Below are 22,867 nucleotides of genomic sequence, written 5' to 3'. Positions count from 1 at the left end.
AGTCTGGGTTTGTGCTGTTCTAAGCTACGCCACACCTTCATTTAAAGGAACAGTAATATCACAATGGAAAAATCTTCACTTGTATTGATATTTTCCAAAATAGATATTTGCTGCCTGATATATACTGTATTTGTGTGTGTGTTTGCTTATCTGTTGGCTAATTTCAGACATAGTTGTTTAGGTGAATACACAACTATAAAATGTGAAGCCTCACAAAATTAAAATAAAGAACCTTTCATTGTGGCTATATAAGACAGTAACTTGTATTGATATTTTCCAAAATAGATATTTGCTGCCTGATATATACTCTATTTGTGTGTGTGTTTGCTTATCTGTTGGCTAATTTCAGACATAGTTGTTTAGGTGAATACACAACTATAAAATGTGAAGCCTCACAAAATTAAAATAAAGAACCTTTCATTGTGGCTATATAAGACAGTACTGGTAATGGTAACTAAAATATTGCAATGCCAGACACAATATCTTGTTAAAAACGGATGTTCCCCTGTTCATGTGATGATTTTTCATGTGCTGAATCAGCTGCTCACATGTACATACGTCATTCAGTGATTCCGCTGGCTCCAAGGTTTTATGAAAATACTATTATTTAATCACACAGTCAAATGTCATGGAATGTAGCCAAGAATTCTCTATAAGGACCTTCTCGTCACTTTTACTCACTATATTTTTTCTGATTAGCGTTCTGGCTAGTTCTGTAAATGCTTGCCTTACAACATAATAGCCAAATATCCTGGTTAGCAAGTTAGTCATATCATATCCCATGTCTACATTTATATCAAAATGACTGATATATGTCTCATTACACTTCAGGGGCAGATTTATCAAAATATGAGCTTAATAAACAAAAAAACACATTTATTTTTAGAATTGTATTTCTCAATAGCGGAAAGTTAGAACTCAAATATGGTTCTAAAAATCCCATAGGAATGAATAGAATGTGAGTGAGTTGTAATTTATTAAGCTCTAAACTTACATTTTGATAAATCTGCCCCTTAATGTTCCACTCATTTGGTAAAATTGCCAAAGAGCAAATCTTTCCCAGCATTTCTGACTCTCTGAAGCCAGGGGTAGTCTTATTGATTATTGAATACAAGTGGTTTTGTCATATTCTCATGAAATTTGTCATATTCTCATGAAATCATTCAATTTTAATGGGTGCCTCATCTTTGCATTTTCAGTCCAGCAGTGTAACATCAGATGTATGAATGGAGGAACTTGCAGTGATGAACAGTGTCATTGTCAGAAGGGATATACAGGGACACATTGTGGCCAGCGTAAGTACTTTGAGATTTCTAACAGAAAATAATGATCGACAAGACAACTTTTATTAAAGAAGTGTAGCCTTAGAGCCTGTTTTTGTTCTAGGAAAAATTGCATATTGTTTCAGGCCTCACATTCTGCCTCAGAGAGATATTGGGGATATTGAAAATTCACAGTGAACCCATAGTGCATATTGGGACATGGTGTAGAATTCACTATCATTTCTTCATTTTGCACCATTGTAGCTGCTGCATCTGGCCCTACATGGCCTCTGTAATTTTTCCATTTTGCACAATTGTAGCTGCTGCATCTGGCGCTACATGCCCTCAACAGCCACAACTAAACATCGTTTACTTAGATGTGAATGGGTGATCATGCTTTCCATAATCCTGAATCGGATTAAAACAAACTCATGGCTGTTTGAATCTTTGTTCCAAGTACTGTTTACATAGTTCACACTTCTTGTTTGCTTACAAATATATGCCTTCTGGTGTATTACAATCATCCATCTCTATAAATATGTGATATCCCTGGATAGGTGATGACTACTAACTTCACTGTTTACCCTATTACTTCAGCACACCTAAAGGTCAAAAAGGAGTCTTTTTGGCAACAAATTGAGTGATTGAATAATTGAAATCATTTGAATTTTATTAAAATCCATTCTCTTAAGAGAATGCCGTTCCCCACCATTAGCCCCCTGTGTTGCTACACAAGTTAAAATCCCACCCCAGCTAAATTAAGGTATGCTTTATTCATATCAGTCTGATGATTAATGCGGAAATGTTTCCTGACACAGTCTTTTCATCTTTATCCTTTCCTTTCAACCAGCAACACTTAAACCCCTCACTGTATTACCTAATCTGGGTTACAATTTAGATGGATTAATTTTCATAATCTTACAAATACACAGCTATGATTTTTGTTTAATATTTTACAGCTGTCTGTGAACATGGATGCCTAAATGGTGGCAGGTGTGTTGCACCAAATCGATGTGCCTGCACTTATGGCTTCACAGGACCACAGTGTGAAAGAGGTGAGTGCTTTCATAGCATTCCTACATGGATTATATCAAGGGTTAGTGTAAAGGATGAACTAATTATGTTTTGTAAAAGCTTTCTTATTGGCTTTTGGGGGTTAGGTAAGTAGTTTTGAACCCACTGTGCCATCTTGTAAGGTTAATTAAACTAAAAAGTATAATCTTGTTTTGTAGAGACATATTTAAAAGGCTATTACACAATTATTTTTCCAACAGCACTGCGTTTAATATACATTTCTATCAATGCAGTACAGCCTATAAACAAACAAATGTGTGAATGTTCTACTAATGCTGATTCACCAGATGCCTGATTGGCTATGTCCTTTGATTGCCTATTTGAACACAATAGGGCCCTTACACACGGGCGTTTTTACCTGCACTCCCCTGTGTTGTGATTTCTTCCGTTCAGCTGCAGGGGATCGCAGGAGTAGATGCAGTCAATTATTTTGAAGGGGACTGTACTCACACAGACGCATATATGCGCTGAACGCAGGTGAAATGCAACATGCTGTGTCTCAACCTGCGTTTGGCTCTTACATGCGTCTGTGTGAGTACAGCCCCCTTCAGAATAATTTACTGTGTCTACTCCTGCGCTCCCCTGCGGCTGAACGGAAGAAAGCGCAACACAGGGGGCACAGGTAAAAATGCCCGTGTGTAAGGGCCCTAAGGGTCAATCTGGGAGCTCAGGTACCAGTACCGCGTAATACTTCAAACAAACATGAATTTTGCCAGGCATATTTATATATTCAGTTCTTAATATTTTAATTAAATTTATACAAAGATATAATGAAACAATTAAAGTATATTTATTTTTTTTTCAAGTTTTATTAAGCCAAACACAGGGCTAAAACTGCAACATATCAATAAACCACAGCAATTTGCTTTTGAGCAGATTAAGATAAATCCATATGTCATTATGTGGTTATAGGATCTGTGTTAAAATTAAAGCCCATTTGTGCTTTGTTATTTTATGTGCAAATCTTAAAGGGGTGGTTCACCTTTAAGTTACCTTTTAATATGCCATAGAATAGCCAATTCTAAGCAACTTTTCAATTGCTCTTCATTATTTCAAATGGGGGTCACTAACCCCATCTAAAACACAAATGCTCTGTAAGGCTACAAATATATTGTTATTGCGACATTTTATTACTCATATTTCTATTCAGACCCTCTCCTTTTGATATTCCAGTAATTTAAACCCCAGAAACCAGATTGCTGAAATCGCAAACTGGAGAGCTGCTGAATAAAAAGATAAATAACAAAGAAAATCAAATGATAAAAAATCAAAACCAATGGAAAATTATCTCACATATCACTACATCATACTAATAGTTAAATCAAAGGTGAACAACCCCTTTATAGGAAACTCCTCTGTATAAATTCACTTTACTTCTATTTTGCTCTGTTCTTCTCTTTTTCTCTCAAATCCATGGCCTTGCATGCTGTTTCTCAACGCCTCGTCTACCTTACACCTTGTCTATGCTTGCTGGTGTCTCCTGCAGCTCTTGCTTTCCAGTCACAGCAAAGAATGCCACTGGAGATTAATTCTTCCTTCCTTCCAAAGTAAAAAAGGTATTAGCTTTTTTGTTACCTGTGGTTTGTGTCATTATTTCTTCTCTTGTATTTAGATACATCGCTAAAGCGCAGCTTGCTCTTTCTTTCCAATTGTTTTAATTGGCATTTTTGAATAAGCAAAAAGAACAAAAAGCAGCTCAGCAAAACATTTGACAATTTCATAATAAGAAGAGAATTATTACACAACAATTCATTTCTAACCAAACATCAAATAATAAAGACAACAACACATTTCATCAATGAAAATAAAATTATATAAAATAAGATAAAGTAAGATAAAATTTTCCTCTCTACCAACCAAAGAATTTACCCAAATAGTGAACAAAATTATCACATCTTCAATCAATCTTGGAATTGCAATGAGCATAAAGAGAGGAGTCTTCGTCAGAATTATACATACATTTTCCTATATGAACCCTATCTTCAGACTCCAGAATTTTAAGATAGGGAGACCACAGTGTAAGAAAATTCTCTCTAAAACCCAAATTACCATACCTAAAATCTATTGCTTCATCTATGCAGAGAGACCTAATATAGGATAAAACAACCTTAAAATCTGGAGAAATTTCCTGGATCCAAAATAAAAAAATGGATTTACGGGTAGCAGCAATGGCCAGATGTACAAAATTCTTATAATTATTCCAAAATTTTGTCTTTGGAATACGAACAGCAGAAGATATTACCCAACAATCAAGAAGTGCAAAAAAGAGACAATTTAAGATCAATATTCAATTTGTCATTTAGGAAATTTTCAAGCTCATTCCACAACTCAGAAATGAAAGGACATTCCCACACATAATGAAATAGAGAAACATTCTTTGACTTGCACTTAGGGCAGTAAGAAAGTGATACACCCTCTGAATTCCTAAAGTAAGATATCTCGCAGCTTGCTCTTAAGGGAATGTTAATGCAAATGCACAATATAAAAAACTTAATCATAAGCAACGCTCCAATATATATGACTTAAAATTGTAAATGATTTTGAAGTTGGTTTGTAATCCAGTTGCAGTTTGTGCGTGCCTAGTGTGGCTCCTAAAACCATGTAGAGTAAGCCTATTAGCAGAGATGGAGGGAAAATGAATTTCTACTTCTGTAGGTGTAAGCCTTTTTTCATTTAAACTTGGCTATTCACCATTTTTCCAAACAAGCTTTGGGGAATACCAAATTAAATCCAAACCCTAACTGAATATTTAAAGTTGAGCTAATTCCCCTCAAATTGCAATTGTCTGAATAAAATAGTGATATGAAATTTTCTGGTACGTAAGGTGACATGAGGTTTAAGATTTTGTTTATCTGAACACTACTGACTGTTGGGGATTAAGCCAAATCTAAATGGAAACCATGATTTTTTTTAAAATCCCTAGATACTTGTTTTCACAGCAATTGTTTAGCACTACTATGGCTACCTCACACAAAGCCATGTTGTAAAATGCCTATAGAGAATGCTTCAACCAAGATTGCTATGAAAAAGGAAAGAAAAGAAAATATAATTATTTTTAATTATTTGGAAATAATTTTATCTTAATCTTATGCATATCAGTTGTATTAAATTTAATAGTGTAGATTGTAAAGATTGTAAAGCATTTCTGTTCGTTAATTTGTCACAGCATTTCTCAGGAAGGGGTTGATATGATGCAACAATTTTGTGGAAGGGCTTAATGGACTCATTGGAGAATTTCAGGGTCTGCTGCTACCTGAGGCGCTACATGGCACTCAATTGTCTCTACAGTGTGGAAGGAGTTCATTCTTAGTTACATTAATGTTGATGTTTTGAGAGTGGGTTGACAAATACAGAAACATTTTGCTGTTGTAAAATACTACTTCCAGAAAACTGAGTGAGCCACTACCTGTCTGAAGATGTTGGCTGTTCAAAGTAGATGGAGGATCCGTGTTTGGCTTGGCTGTTTAAAATCTCTCGGCTGTAACCCACTAACCCTTAATTCTGCTACCTCGCAAAGGAAAAACAACACAAATATTCTTCAGATATAAGAACATTGTACAGGTTTTCTATGCAATATTTGAGTTTGGGAGGGATGTTCCAGCAGTGAATGACTGAAGCCCTCAAAGTTCACAGGATTTATTAGCTGCATACATGAGATTCATGTGCCTTCTAAATACCAGGGAATGTTTAGCTGTGGAAGATGCAGCTTCTTCCCCAAGGAAAGGAAGCCTCCCAGGAACATAGCCAAAAATATTAAGATTAATGATAAGTGAAAAAAGGGAACCGTATGCTTGTTACATTCCTTATGCAGTTGTAGAAAAAAAAAAATATATATATATATTTATATTTAACTGCCTTTCTGAAAAATAAGAAAGTTCTCTGAAATAAAAAAATGACATTTCTTCTGAATACGGCATAGTACATTACTGGAAAAATACACCGTAACAAATTACCGGAAATGGTCTAGAAGGGTCTGGCATCTTAAGTTCTTTGGAGTGGAACACAAACAGAAGGCCAAAATGAGGGAAGGGAATTTATATGTGTGTAAATGTATCAATGCATGGAATCTGGGATGGAAATTCCAGAGTACAGACTCAGAGGCCATGTCTCCTTGTCTTACTGAAATACCTCTTTGGTTTAAGCTGTATTTTACACTGCTTGTGCACATTCCTGATCACAAGGGGGGACCTATCAGTCTTTTACACCGACTGCACCTTTACCTTTCTCATTATGTCGCAGCAAATAGAGATAATCTTAATCTGTTCAATTCAGTACGTTTAGTAATAGTAAAATAGACTTTTGTTGGGTTACTGATCTCCTTTATTTATAAAGCACTAGCATGTCTTTACACAACTTTACAGACATTATACATCATTCACATAATTTCCTGTCCTCCTTATAATGGACATTTAAATTTACACACACTACAGTCAATTACATAAGGGGCCAACTGTATGTTTTTTGGAGTGTAGGAGTAAACTGGAGGAAAGCCAAACAGACACAGGGAGAACATAAAACTTCTTCTATGCTGGAAGTAAACTCATGACCCCAGCACTTCAAGGCCAAAGTGCGTACCATTAAGACACCCTGCGGTGGTGGAGGGATGTTGGAATTTGTAGTTCCTATAAAGCTCCTTAAACAGGGGTGGGATACAATTAAAAACAAAAATTTAATATAACAAATGATTTAAGTATGATATGTCTGATAACTTAATATTCAGGATAGCAAAAAGCATCTAGTTACAGCTCCGATAAATAGCATGAAGTGCATCTTGTAGTACAACTGTGGTACAGTCAGGAGGCTCTCTAGGAGGTGTAGTACAGCAATAGTTTATGTCCACTTGGTTTATTTAGAGGTATTACTTCATTTGTACACATTTTGTATTGTCTAGAACAGAAAATTATATTTAAGATTATTATTTTTATCAGATACATGCAGTAGAATGCAGTAATATAATAACTTGTAAAATCCATTAAATAATGGTGTAACTAGAAGTTTCTGGGCTCCACAGCAGAATACAATAAAGACTACCCCACTTTTGTACTACCAGTCCCCCTAGTAGCTGGAGGGTCTGTGCCCCTTCCGTGATGCCCATGTGTAATAAATGTTGAGCAAAAAAGGGTTTCTTGTCCATGCCCGCACACTCCATGCATGGAGTTCTGTAAACTCTTTGCTTCACACATTAATGTCCATGCCAAAAAAAAATCCTCGAGAGAGATATCTTGAATAGCCTTAATTTGTGTTGCTTTCAGGAGAAAATATTTGCAAATATTTGGGAATTGTTGCTATAGTTTTACAATCATGCTTGATGTAAGCATGAAGCCTATTAGGTTGGATGTTAACAACAACTGAATAACATTTACAGTGTCTATGGAATGATTTATATCTTATTGTAGTTGTATGTGTATTGCAACTGCCTGCATAGAACTCTCATAGAATTGCTGGAAAACAGAGTTTAATTTGCCACCCATTTCAGTGCAGCATCTGGTTCTTCCTAATTACTTAATCTGCAGTACATCATGACTTGGATCCTCAGCTATTTGGAAAGAGATATTTATTCTTGGACTAGAACCCTGAGCACAGATGTGGCTCTTTGGCAGCAGCTCACGCAGGGCACTTAGTAATTATTGTTTTGTAAAATATAAAGCATGGGACATTGCTCCTTGTTAGTTAAAGTTTTGATCATTTGAAGCAAGTGAGCATGTTTGGTTGTCTTCAGAGGATTTGTGTAGTGTATTTTTCAGGGTTTCTCTAATCGGCTATCAATAAGCCATTTAAATAACTGGGCCCCAGCTAAATCTTTTTAGTATCTTCTGTACCCCAGACTTTGGGCATTATTTTTTTAGCTTACCAACACCATCAATCTGGTTGCATAGCAGGTAGGGATGCACCAAATCTAGGATTTGGTTCGGTATTCGGCCACGATTTGGCCATTTTTAGCAGGATTTGGATTGGACCAAATCCTTGTGCCTGGCCGAACCGAATTCTTAAAATCATGCGACTTTTCGTCACAAAACAATAAAGTAAATTTTTTTTAGCTGCGCAGCTCTTTTTCCCTACCCTTCACTGATTTGCATATGCAAATTAGGGTTAGGATTCGGTTCAGTATTCGCCCAAATCTTTCACAAAGGATTTGGGGGTTCAGCCGAATCCAAAATAGTGGATTTGGTGCATCCCTAATAGCAGGCCCTCTATACGTATTGCCCCCAGGCAGCTACTGGGTCTTCTCTGTTTTGCTACCCCCCCCCCCAGTTAGTGCCCTATAATAAAACTGTACACACTCATGTGTTATTTTCCTGTATATAAAATACCCTTGCTAATTCACCTTATATATTATGCCTGCTATTTTTGCAATCGCGGATTTCTTTTTACCAGTATCTTATTACCGCTCGTCATCTCATTTCTCATGCTGAAATTTTTATGGCCTGAGCATTGCATCCTGGAAACATGTTGAAACATTGAGTTATACTAACAGAAGAAGTGCAGCTCACAGAGGTGTTAGTATCATAGTGTTTATTCAACTTGTCATTAACTAACTGGATTGTTTAAAAACCGCAACCAATTAAAAACCCTAGTCCGTGTTACTATTTACATTAGCTGTGCGTTAGTAACTTTGTTCCTACAAACAGATTTTAATTTCTTGTATAACTTTCCAAAATGTTGAAACAAAGGAATCTAAATGTCTGTTGGCAAGGACCTGGGTGGGTAAGTCACATGCCACCACTATGTGAGGCCCTTGTACAACGCCTGGCTACACATTTCTGCAGCGATCGCTCTTTGAGAGGGTGGAGGTGTTTGGTTGGTATCCAAAGAAAGTGAGTAATAATTGACCTAATGTACAGAGCACATGAATAACATATTCTTTTTTGTAAGACATTTATGTTTTACTGGGTGTGCTAGAGTTCACATCCCTTTTTCAAATATTCCAAAGGACTGTAAAAAGCTCAGCTGCTCAATTAAATGTCTAGTTCGACAAAGCCTCAGATGCAAAACCCCCCAAAAACTTGCATTAGATAAATGTGGTTCATCTGCGGCCAGAATTTACCACCCTCACCCCAAAAATTCCTGATCTAACCTTGTAATGTAATATAGGTGATATCCGGGTAAGTTTACTCAGAGGGCAAGTCCAGAATAATATATTTCACTTGATGGAAGTGGGGACATCTTTTCTAAGTACTCCCAGCCCCTCTGAACCTTTCCTTGTACACAAAGCATTATATCAACATTGTATACCAATCATGCACATATCATGTGCAAAACATTTGTTCTGCTTTATTGCATTTACACATATGACAGGACACTGCTATGTTGTCTGCCTTTATCAGATGTAAGTAAGAAAGTCCAAAAGACACATAACACTAACAACAACCCTTTTAGATGGTATTGTTTGATGGGGTTTCTGTTGAATATGAATGTGAATGAGCCAAAATGAGTCCTAGAAGGAAATGCAGAGTAATCCCACAGGTTTAGTATCATTAGCAAAAAGTGGGCAAATATATTCATTCCCTGGGAATGATCTCCAGCTCCACCATTTTGAGACTAACAAAGTTAGTGGACTGGAACTGCTTATTGAGTTCTTATATTACTTACACTGAAGTTATCACTATTCAATGTACTTTCTTTATAGATAATGTCTCTGTATGATTTCAGTCAAACCTTGATTTTACTTTCATAGATTTCACATTTTCTCAGAAATTATTTCTCAGACTTCATTTACACTTTCCTGCAGTTTACAACAGATTTAATCTTGTCTTCTGAACAGTCTGCAATATACTGTACTAGCAAGCAGGAGCACTTTAAGGGCATGCCTTGCTGTGGCCTGTGGTCACACTACAAAATAAGTATAAAACTATGTAAAACAACAGAGCCCTCCATCTGTTTGTTGGATTGTGAATATTAGCTGTGCTAACAGAGGGCCGCAGCTAGAGAGCCAAATAAATCAAATGCTGAATAAAATGCTGAATTCTATCCAGTGCTCTAAATTTTGCTTTTCTAAGCAATTGGTAGGTAGGCTAACAAACATGCTCTTTCAAGTTGACAAGCTTGCTAAATGCAGGGCCTGATTGCAACACAGTTCTGAGCAGTGGGAGCATGGATGGAAAACACTATATGAGCATTAAAGAAACACGATGATTTTTTCCATGAATGGTGCCGTTCATTAGCTGCGGAAAGAAGCTGGCTTGTTTTTAAAATAGTGTGTTAAATATTGGTGCTGTGACAGTGCCAAGCATGAGCTCCAGTCCATGTACAGTCCACATATGTAAAAAGTATAATAATCATTATTAAAGCAATGCTGATCAGAAATCTACAAACCATCAGGCTAATTCTTACGTAGCACAAGTTAGAGCCTAAAACTTTAAAATATAATGGTAATGTCAATAACTTAAATGATATGGAAAATAGTTTGCTAAAAGTTTAAATTCTCTGAGAATATCACGTATTTGATAGGACAGTAAACAGGCAGTGATTATATACAAATTGCCATGGATGCAAATAAATGGGACATTAATGATTTAGTAATTTGCAGTCAAATTTGTGTGTTTTATTAAATGGGATGCATTGTTTCATTGCATCACACACAGGGCTGTAGTCCCCACTTGCAGGTAATTTTTTGCAAATTATTGGTGTGGGAGGGTGCCAAACTGAGACTGAGCACCTGGTTTCTAAAGAGAGTAGGCATGGGTGGGCTGGTAAATTTCTTAACTTCAATAATGATTCCGACCATCTTTCTTTCATACTGTTTTCACAGTATGTAAGCAAGCGTCAGGTACAGCTGGGCAGCATGCCGCCATTTGTGCTGCCCTAGGCCTCCAGGCCCCCTTGGATTGTAATGACTCTAGCATCAGTTTCGAGCAATTTCGCCAAGCGAATTTTTGCTCAGGCTAATAATCAAAGTGTAAAAGTTCCTATTTGTTACTAGTGATCAGCGAATACATTTGCCAGACACAAGTTTGCGGTGAATTTCCACAAGCAAATTCATTTGCAAAACTGCAGCGACAATTCACCGGTGAAAAATCCAAAAAAATTTGGCGCGCATAAAAATTGTTGCACCCATAAAAATTATTTGGATGCCTATTGACTTTAATGCATTTGGACCAAATAGTCACGCATCTAAAAATGTTTGCTTGCGTCAAAATCATTTTGAAATACATTGACTTCAATTCGTTTCACGAACTTCTCACCATTTTGCGAATTTCGCTGTAAATTCGCAACTTTTTCGGTGAAGTGAAATGCCACAGATATGCCCATAACTATTCGTTACCCTTTTTCGCCAAAGTCTTTTTTGCCAGGTTGTGCCTGGTAAATTAATAAGATGAAGCTACATCTTCAACATTATTATGTCAGTGACATCATAGCCTGTATTCCAAAAAAGTCATTAAAAAAAAGACAAAACGCTGGGGGTTTTTGACATTTAAAGTGGCATTATGTTTACAAGTTTTAACTGTTAAACATATATTATTTACACTTTTTTAACATTTGAAGCTCATGCCACATTTGTTTTAGGGTGGGCTCATGTCTAGGACAATAGAGGATCGCTATTTTCTTTATTTTACTTCCTTGGACATTTTTAATAATAAGTAGCCACTTCTAGCAATTTCACCAACCAATCACTAATAAATACATAAACAAGACCTTTATTATTTGGTGGTACTGCCCAAATATCCAACCATATTGGACTCAAATCAAACAGATTTACTGATATGGATATAAAGGATTCAGCTTCCTATTTTTTTATGACATGTCGTTGACACAATATAAGAAGTCAATCATTTCAATTCTAATTACAGTGGCTGAAGTGTTGATACCACTTTATTGGAGATCACATACTATTCCCACAACCAAAGACTGGGTACTAAAGGTGCAAGAGATACATCAGTTTGAAAAATATAAAATTGATGCTAGAAAACCAAAACAACAAGAGTCATTCACACAAAAATGGTTCCACTGGCTGCAGTTTGTTGAATCCCCTTAATACGCTGCTCTGATAGCATAAACTAATCCCTTAATTCTTTTGTTGATGACCCCTGGCTTTCAAATCTAAATTTCAATTTCACTTCACTTTTCCCTATAAATAATAGGCAAGACGACAAGAATAATTCTGCATAAATCTTAAATGTAAACATATTTCATTTGTATTGAATGCAGGTAAACAAAATAAAGAATAAAAAAAACAACAAGACCTTTATATATCCACCGAATTGAAATCGATGTAAGCATAAGTAAGCTAACAAAGTTTGCTAGGAAAACGCTAGAGAAAATTCACTAAGAAATTGCGCATTAGGGACTCAAGGACTCAACTCATTATGGTTCTCAGCAATTCACAGCCATATTGCTTCAAGATTTTAGGTTTGATGCAGAGATTTTACAATGACCATGGTGACATGGTAACAAAGGAATATATGATTCTTGATCCTACTGGTTGCATAAGATCAAAGTTCCAGTATATTACATGAACAGTAATGCATGATCCATGTGTGTGCCATAAGGGCAATTTGCAGTGCTATGATACCACTAATTGAGCCTGCACTATGTTCTGAATCACAAATGAGTATTTTAGGCCACCATTTTGAAAACCTCTTACTTGCAGTTCATAACTCAATGTGCTATGTTTATCAAAGAGGGAAATTAGAGATAACCACAGTCCGCTAGAGTGAATTTCCGCCACTCTCCATTAATTTTTATGGCATTTTGAAAGGCATATTTATCAAAGGGTGAACTTTCAATTTCACCCTTTGATAAATACTCTTTTAAAAATCCCATAGAAATGAATGGAGAGCAGTGGAATGTCACTCTAGCGGACTGTAGTGATCTCTAACTTCACTCTTTAATAAATATGCCCCAATGTCAACTAACTTTGAAACGACTATTTGGGTTCTATACAGAACATGGTGGCAGTTTCATAAGTTAACCAGTAGCAAGTTCACCATTTCAACTATTTCTGATAACTACTCCCATCAACCTCAAGCAGCTAGCCTTAGTTCCGATTCATATGTGGTCAGATCTTGCTTTTGTGAGTACAACAGGATTATGACCTTTGGTTTTGGATCGCATTTCAGCAATATTTTTCTTACAGACAAGGAAAAACACAAATATTTTATAAATTGAGCATTGTCAGAATGTTATGTGCAGTTGAAAATGACATATTTTTCCTTTGTGGATTTCTGTGTTGTCATAGAGATTCCTATATTCACCCAGAATAACCTTTTGGTTAGGTTTCACCATTCATAACTACCATCTGTGTTTCTGGGAATGAAGCTCTAAGGTCCAGATGGAATATTACTAAGGCTGAAATGCTTCTTCATACCTCTGGTAGGGTGGTCACTTTTTTTTTTAAAGCGTTTATGTTCTGTAGCAGTAATGTTCCTTGTGAAAATATCCAGAATCACCACTTTTTATAACAAATTAGTTATGTGTTGGACGGACATAGTGTTGGCAGAACTGACAGATAAGATGGTGGATGCTTAAGGCAAGGGAAATTGTTGTTCTATGAATGTTAATGATAAGCTAGTATTGCACTGATTTGTGCATAGAAGGTTATAAAACTAGGCCTTTATATTCCATACCATGTACCCTCCAAAATACAAGTTCCCCTTGTGAGGGAATTATTACATAAGAGGTCAATGGGAGAAGATAAAGAATGTGCCACGTGGAACTCCTGGGCGCCTCCATCGTGTCCATGTTGTCGGAGTGGCTGCTAAGTATCTCTTACAGTGTGCCTTTTCCAGACAATTTCTTATGGCTTTGTGAGTTGACAGCTATACTCCCAGTTGTGAGGGATTTTGACTGCTGTGTTGCTCTCGCACGTGACGTGACAGTGGTTTGAGAGGGAGAGGTGCACATCTTGCCTTTCTTTGACAACCAAGCAATGCACTGTGTTGACAAAACACAAAACAACTCGGTTCATTAATCAGATTTCAGCACATTTTAGCGATCAGAGGTCCTCAGCTTAAAGTCATATCTTTGCCCAGCTTGTTCCCTTTCCAGCCATGTGGAGCTCATTTTCTCAATATTTGAAACAAACACTACAGTTTGTACTTTTGCTTAGAATATTACATATCCATCCAAAAATATCTCTAGTGTTGAACATCGTGTGGTGTCTCTAATTTTCAGATCTTTATTCAGGAATAAATTTTGTAAATGGGGTGGTTTATCCTATCTATTAAGTGATTATTGTGTGTTTCCTTATGTTTAGCATAGACAGAAAGTCAGCTGTAACATACCTGTGTTTGAAATAACTAAAGCAAGGTATTTGATGTTTAGCCTGCTTCAGCTACAAATTCCTCTTTGGGCGGTAGTAGCAGCACCCCTAGCGGGGAATTCCTTTGAAAGTACAACTTGAACAGATTTTTAGGAAGCGTTAGCCAGATTGGTAAAGTATCTGCCTGACTGGCATGTTTGAGCCAAGCTGGCATTGCTACAGTGACTTGCAATATTTAGTGATCATGTGCCAAAGCATTTGTGCCAATGTTAGTTACTGTTTGTTTCCTTTATTTTGAAGTTTCCACCTTTGACATGTTCAGTAATCCAGATATTTGCAATACCATGAAAACATTGGTGTTTTCTCCTTTTATGTTGCATATTTGGCGATAATATATAACATTTGTTTGCTACAAAAGAATATTTTGTTATTTAAATGAAGATTATTTTGAATTAGTTTAATTAATACGGGAAGTGTTGCAAAACAAAGTAAACATGTTACAATTGGGTAACACAGCAGATCTGTTTTGTAATACAATTATTAGCATTTTTTTGTAAACAAACTGCACTTTAATCATGTCTTATGTCTTAAATAATTATTATTATAGTAGTTATTTACATTTTTAACATAATATTCTTATTTCACATATACTGAATTCTCCATTTTTTGTAAACAAACTTCACTTTAATCATGTCCTAGGCCTTAAATAATTATTATTATAGTAGTTATTTACATTTTTAACATGATATTCTTATTTCACATCTACTGAATTCTCCATCTCCTTTTTCCACTGACAATTCAAATATTAACTGACCTTCTTAAGAGAGAATTTATTATTGTTATCTTTAAAGTTTTCCATGACTGCTAGTTCATGTACCAGGAATGTTCTCTTTTGTAACCAACTCAACATAATGTATTTCTTCAATGTCTAGAGACTCAATATGGGATTGTGCAGTAATAAGTTGCAAATTAGCAAATTGTATTATTCTAACTACATCAGGCTTGTAAGAGTTTATTGCTATTGGTTGTTATAAATGACTGGACCGGGGAAGTCAGGACCATATTGCATTCTCTTAATTTCATCTTTTTTTGTTTTTGTAGATTACAGGACTGGACCATGTTTCACAGTTGTAAGCAACCAAATGTGCCAAGGGCAGCTGAGTGGGATAGTGTGCACAAAGACACTATGCTGTGCAACTGTTGGAAGAGCTTGGGGCCACCCTTGTGAAATGTGCCCTGCCCAGCCACATCCGTGCCGGCGTGGCTTCATACCAAACATCCGAACAGGAGCATGTCAAGGTATGCTGGTGTCAATGTCTTTGAGCTACATTACTTTGGATAGCATGTTTGAGTTTGTCCTCCAGCCTATGTGGAATGAATGGGGAAAAAAGGATCAGTTGCATTACTTCATGATTGACTGTGTGTATGATGTAAAGTAAGTGAGTCAGGTGTAAGAGCCAAACTCTTAATGAATTTCTTTCTGCCAAGAACTCCCTCATTCCATAGAACTAAGAGCTCTTTTTACATACTGGACCCTCCCTTACCTCTTGTATATTAAACCCTGTTAAATATTGTAATAACCTATCACATACAATGCACAATAGTTGCTCTTTATTAGCATAACAGACAATCATTTCATGTTAAATGAAAGTGTGATAAAATGCAGTTGGCATATGTTAATAATTTAACATCCCATTTTATTGTACTTGAGTCTGCAGTTGGTTCAGATCACTGTATCCACCCAGATGTTGCTCGCTCATTTCTAAGCTTGCCTCCTGATAGAAAGCTCTGACACAGTGTTTGGCTTCTCCTCCTATAATTCCAGCTGTATAAATTCTTTTATTGTCTGGATGTCTGGCAGGAAGCAGAAGAAAGTTAACAGAGACAGCCATATACTAAACTGTTGAGTAATCTAACTTTCCAGCACTGTGGGGGAATTTTGCTAAATTCTGTAATTTTTTTTTTGAATTCTCACCAGGGCACAGAAAGACCAGATTAAGTAGTAAGAAATAAGACTTTATTTCTCGGTGCACTTTTATTTATATATCTTATATCTTAAAAATGTATATGTCGTAAAACATTGTCAGTCTATTCATATTTTGGTATCCAAAAGGAAATATTTTAGTGCCTTTTAAGTGTCACACTTGTTTTAGAAATTCAGCATTGTGTTTAGCAACACTAGGAAATGGAATCATTGTCTCCAATAAAGCCAAACTTTTGTCCTGTAGTTCATCAATTCATTCAACTTTAATTTCTCTGTGGCAGATGTGGATGAATGTCAGGCAATCCCAGGAATGTGTCAAGGTGGAACTTGTATTAATACAGTTGGATCTTTTGAATGCAAGTGTGCAGCTGGGCACAGGTTCAATGATATTACACAGAAGTGTGAAGGTAAGACTTGCTCAAATCTGTTATTAATATGTCATTGTAAGGGAGACATAATTGTAACATATTTGCTTCTTAACATATTAACAGCTCAATAGCTTTATCCTATTAGCCTATATGCATTTGTTATGGTCTTCTCATAACGTCTATCTTACAATACAGGCTATGAGACACTCTGGTGTTCTTTTTATTAAGGTGCGAGTTGTGTTTACCAATATAATTCTAGTTTTCAAGGTTATTTTTTGGTCAAAACTCACATTTTCGGGTTAAAAAAAAACTCTAATTTTTTTTGAGTTTATATTAACAAAAACTTTACGTTTTCAAGATTTATTATACCCCGACCCTGGAAAAAGCTTGAATCCGAAAATACATCATCTAAAACCTGTTGAGGTCATGTAGGAGTCAATGGCAGAGGTCCCTTGATCCATTTGAATATTTTAATTGCCCAAAAAATCTATCAAGTCAAGTGATTTGAGGGTTTTTATTTTGCCGAAAACTCAATTAATTAGAGTTTTGCAACTCGAATTTGCTGAATCGAGTGTTTTTCATTCGAGTTGTGAGTTCATTCGAGTTCATTTGAGGTATAAAAACTAACATTCAATCTTTGATAAATAACCCCCTCAGTGTCACTTAGTTCAGTTTATCCACTGAATATATTCAAGTGCTGGTTTAGCAATTTCCCCCACCCAGCGAGTAGGTGTGTCTGCAGCAGCTATAGTGGAGAAAACAGTCCTGGGAGCTATACGATCACTTTAAATATATTATCTAAATAAGATGTTTAGAAAGTGTTGTTCTATGGGAAAAATGCATGGATCTTCAAAATATTTTCTGATAAAAAGTATGTCATTGTAAATGTTACTAGATGGCTTTTCACTTCTCTGACACCATTAGTAGTAGTAATAGTAGTATAGTAGTAGTAGTATTATAATTAATAACATGTATTTTTATAGCACCAACATATTGCACAGCGCTGTAAAATAAATGTATTTATACAAAGAAATCACATTAATTACATACATAGAACATAAAGAGTTACATAAATAATAATCAGTACTGGTACAAAAGGTGAAGAAGGCCCTGTGCAAAACAATCTAAAAGGGGAAGGGAATGAGAAACATGGTGTGGGAGTGGGCTAAACAGAGTGAGGGTAGGCTTCTTTAAATAAGTGCTTTAAGAGATCTTTTGAAAGCAGAAAGGTTGGGAGAAAGTCGGACAGACTGTGGCAGAGAGTTCCAAAGAGTTGAGGAGCAGGTCAGTAGAGGAAAGTAGTAAGAGGTTGGGTGAGTATATAAAGATGAGTTCAGGATGTAGGGTGGGGCAGAGTTATGAAATGCTTTGAATGTCAGGGTCATTTATTTGAATTTTATTCTGAAATAGTAGTTTCAGTGGAGTGTAGTTGCCTAAACCAGATGGTAGGGGGTCCAGCAGGTTATTGTCAGAGAGGAATAGCATTAGTCGGTTGTTTGGGGTAAGGGCACACCTTGAGATTCGGGGAGATTTAGTCGCCGGCTAATCGCCTCTTCTTTGGGGCGACTAATCTCCCCGAACTGCTTCCCTGTGTCTTCCACCTGCTTCAATGAATTCAATGACGGAATTTGCACCGAAGGGAAGGAGAATGTGGCCATGATATAACTGGGGTGGGGTAAGGGCCAGGGTTGGGGGAAATGCCTCCAGCTGCCAGCAATGGAAAGGAGAGATAAGCTAAGTGAGAGCGGAATTTGGACGTTCAAAATTTGTATGAAGAAAAGAAGTTACCTGCAACAGCAAAATGGAGTAATTTAAATACTTCACTTGTGGAGAGGGAAGGATAGGAATGTAGTACATGGTAAATGATATACAGAATAGAAAAATTGTGATGTGGAGATCCCCTTTTATCTCCTGCAGGTGTTTTCTATGTACAGCTACGAACTCTGTGGCTTCCTATTTTATGATGATCCCAGTAGTGGTGGTGTTATTAGAGTATCAGTTTTTCTTCCTTTCTATGGACTTTATACTGTTTATGATTTGGAGATGAGCAGGACGCTCATCTATAAACCTTTTTTAATAAACTGAATTGCTTTTTTTTAACAATTAAAAAAACAATTAAGGGTTCATTTACAAATCCAAGCGAAAATTGAAAGCACTAATTTAGTCACAAAGTTGGTCACGTGTTGATGCATTTCAGAAAGGTTTTTGCTTCAATATGGAAGCATGTTGCTTTAAAATTTGTCATTAGCCTGTAGTTGCTAGTAATTCTAGGGTGCCTTTTGTGGGTTGCGTCCGTATCTTCAAGACTCTCAGCAAGTGAATTGTCTACAAATGTTACTATTAAAGCTGGGGAAAAAACACTTGCCACAACTTTCACACAATTTGCAGATGCTCACTTAACCCTATATTGGTGTGTCACGGGCAAGTTGTGGTGAACACAACTTATCGTTACCCTAGATTTCTTGGGGTAAAAAACACTGGGGGTCATTTATCAACACTGGGCAAATTTGCCCATGGGCAGTACCCCATGGCAACCAATTAAATTGCTGCATTCATTGTTCTACTTGCAGCTGGCTTTAAAAACCTAATCACGGATTGGTTGCTATAGGTAACTGCCCATGGGCAAGTTTGCCCTGTGTTGATAAATGAGCCCCTCTGTGTTTTACTTTTGAAGCTTGCAGTTGTGCCTGCATTTATAAAAGAGCCTTGTACTATGGATCAGTTTTGGTGACTATGGTTCAGATCTGCATGCCAGCCTTCACATGGCGTCCCACGATGCACTACTCATGCACAGTAGTACATTGTGAGCAGAAATATGAAGTTTTTTTGCACTCTGCACCTTTGGTAAATGAGGCTTTTATATTTTCCACTTTAATTTAGTACAGGATAGTCTAGTTATGGTTTCTTTTATTTTTTGGGTGTGTTTATCTAAAGCAGATGAGAGTTGTTTGTGGGAATGAGTTTTAAGGAACCACAGAAGGAGGTTAGGACTTGCAGCAGTGACATTAACTGGGTGGGACTGGGAGAAGCAGCTGCTTGGAGATTTCCATCTCTGATGCACTAGATCACTCTGTTGACAGATTACTAACTAGAGGCCCATAGTCCCTGTTTGCAATCAGTTCCTTTGAGACATTCTTGGCTATTAGGCTTCCTGAGAAGGAGCTGGCTCATTCTGACCAGAATATTGTGTTTTGGCATTAATCACTACACAGACATTTCTCCAGCTAACTTCTTTAATGTGTGTGTACTACATTGTTCATATTTTACAGGGTGAACTGAAAGCTTGCAGGATTTGCTATATAAACTCTAAATTGCTACTACTGTAGCATGCGCTAAAGACGTGCAACCTATGGCTGCTGGATATAACAAGCCACACGTTCGGCATCATGATTATTAGGATTATTTGTGACCAAAACAGAACCCCTTGTTGTCATTTGACCATACTCTGGACTGCAAGGACATGATATTCTAGCCCATGGAATTTATAAGGTTGCCTTTTATGACAAAAGTGTTCATAGTTTGTGTGATTCAGCCAGTTATAGGGCCCAGTCTTTGATATGGTATTTAGCCATATCCAGACATGTCAGCATGAGCATATATCTGTGAATACTAAATTCCCTCATTTGTTTGTTTTCATGTTTTTATTAAAATCTAAGACCACAGCCGGACAATAAAACTTGGGAAAATGCTTTTGGGATCTATGATTCTGTTCTCTGTCTTGTTTACTCTGAAAAGAATGTCTGAAACAGCATGATTTGTTGGTTTGTGCTGCACACACACAAGAGCTCATTGCCTTTTGTTATTTAGAAACTGGCAGGCAACAGGCTTAGAATCCTTGTATCCCTAGCATAAAAAGCATAACAGCCTATTATCAAACAGTTTGCGTGTCACTCTCTGGCATTTTCATGCAGTCTATAAAAACTAATTGAAATCATGTGTTCCTGTTTCTGCAATCGTTGTAGTTTGCTTGGAAATAGAGTTACGTTACATTATCTGCTTGGTGCTAGCAAAGGTAGACAAATAGCAACATTGCTCCATGTATCAACCTATTTGTAGCATCCTCTTGATTCTCTGGCAGTATAGAGATAATATGTAAATTGTTCTGAGGTGCATGCAGCCTGTTCCTAGTTATGAGGAGATACAGAGCTGATTTTCTAATTTATGTGCTAAATTGCAGTGGTGCAGCTCCCGTTAGTAACTAGGCAGATCTTTCAATCAACTCACCAGTAGCCTATTGTCACCCCAAAGACTGAGCGATCACATGAATTCTCATGGATAAAACAATAAATTTTTTATTTAGTGTTAAAAACAGCTATTCCCATAAAAATCTTAATGCGAGGGGTCCCTCCATTTGTCTAATGCAGTATACTGAAGGTCAATTAATGTGTTTGCAATGGCATATATTGTACTTATTTATTTCTACAGTTGACAAATATACCAGTAATTATTATGCTAATTAACCAAGTGCAGGGAAAGGTGAAAAGTGAAATATACCAGCACAAACTGCCATGGTTTTCACATACTTCTGCCCTGCCCTGACCATTACTGAATTGCCACAGGCCTTAGCACTCCAAAACGGAGTGAATTTTGAGTGAAGCTCCTTTGCTAAAAGCGACGTATTAAATAATAAATCTGTACTATTCTGAATTCTTGCAAAAATAAATGCCCTTTTATATTTTATGCTATTCAGGCATTCCTTGTTCTATTTTAGGCTGCCCCTTAAAGAAGTAACTCAGACTTGTAGAAACAACACTGTTCCTTTCATTTGGAATGCTATAATCCACAAAATGTATATATAGCTGAGTAATATTTAGCTCACCTTTAACCATGGCATGAACACTGAATTCTGCACAAAACCGAAACAGCAGCCACATTGCTGAGTGTTATGTAAACAGTAGTGCGCATGAGTCAGAAACATTCAAAATGAATACATATGCTGCTTTATTTTATGTCCATACACAAGCCAAACACAAACCATAGATGTGTTTTCTTAAACCACAGACGTTCCCCAAGGTCTATTTTAGAGCTTGTTGCTAATATAGGGGGGAAAAAGTCATACAGACATACACTTCTGTAAAAAGCTTGGAATTAAGACCGTGCTTTCCCCAGATTACATAAAACTTAACACCTTTTACAGGGAATTCTAGGAACTACTCTGGGCATCATGGGGGATTTACCTTAATTTGGCGACTACAGCTATAATATTGATTTATGGTGCAGCCAGTAGCGCTTGGAAACTTCTGTTTCTGAACATTATTTATTAAAATACAATGCTTATTGTCCTTGTATTAGAAATATTAATTAATTTTTAACATGACATGCATATTTAACTCAAACATATTACCTTGCATTATAGAAGGATTTGTTTTACTTATTTATGTTGAATAATAATCTGTATTATTTATGCAGGAGCATAAAGCACCTCCCCAGGCCTCTAGCAAAAATATATTTGGGCACAAATATGTTACTTTTTAATCCCCAGCGCATATACAGAACAGTGAAGGAGCATGACCCCTGGGTCATACTATTCTTATGCTACTGTCAAGCAGATTTGGGTTTGTATAGTGAGGCCCATTATATATTTTATCAAAATAATACAACGTCCCATATTTTTTTTAATATAACTAGATAATTACTGTTCATAAGGCAATGCAAGTGCAGATCATAGTACAATGTGCAGCATGAATAACAGTACAGTTAGGATCAATTTCCCCAACACAATATGTAGTGCTTGACACTTTAAAGCTCTAGGAATATTTCAGGGCAATACCTATACCCTTATCAATTGATTCCCAACACTTTTCTCCATGGCAGTAACCCTTTTAAAGGTTCTTAAAAATGGAGGCAATTATTTTATCTATAGTAATAAGTCAAATCTTGCTCTATTTTTCTTTTTCCTTGAAGACTATTAGCTAGTGATCCGACTGGCTTTCTCAATTCAATTATTACAGTCAATTATTACAGTGATTAACAAATTGCC

At 36.5% G+C, this 22,867-nt stretch overlaps 1 protein-coding gene across 1 annotated transcript in view; it reads left to right on the top strand.

The window, feature by feature from the left end:
* Positions 1–22,867, top strand: part of fbn1.L (fibrillin 1 L homeolog) — a 130,362-nt gene that overhangs the window by 26,143 nt on the left and 81,352 nt on the right. The window contains exons 5-8 of the mRNA XM_018253093.2: positions 1,200–1,295; positions 2,222–2,317; positions 15,637–15,834; positions 16,801–16,926. Coding sequence (XP_018108582.1) covers positions 1,200–1,295; positions 2,222–2,317; positions 15,637–15,834; positions 16,801–16,926 — 516 coding nt within the window. The remainder of the gene's footprint in view (positions 1–1,199; positions 1,296–2,221; positions 2,318–15,636; positions 15,835–16,800; positions 16,927–22,867) is intronic.

This window comes from Xenopus laevis, chromosome 3L (assembly GCF_017654675.1).
Source record: "Xenopus laevis strain J_2021 chromosome 3L, Xenopus_laevis_v10.1, whole genome shotgun sequence".
Classification (NCBI taxonomy): domain Eukaryota; kingdom Metazoa; phylum Chordata; class Amphibia; order Anura; family Pipidae; genus Xenopus; species Xenopus laevis.
This window is presented reverse-complemented; position numbering and strand designations above follow the sequence as displayed.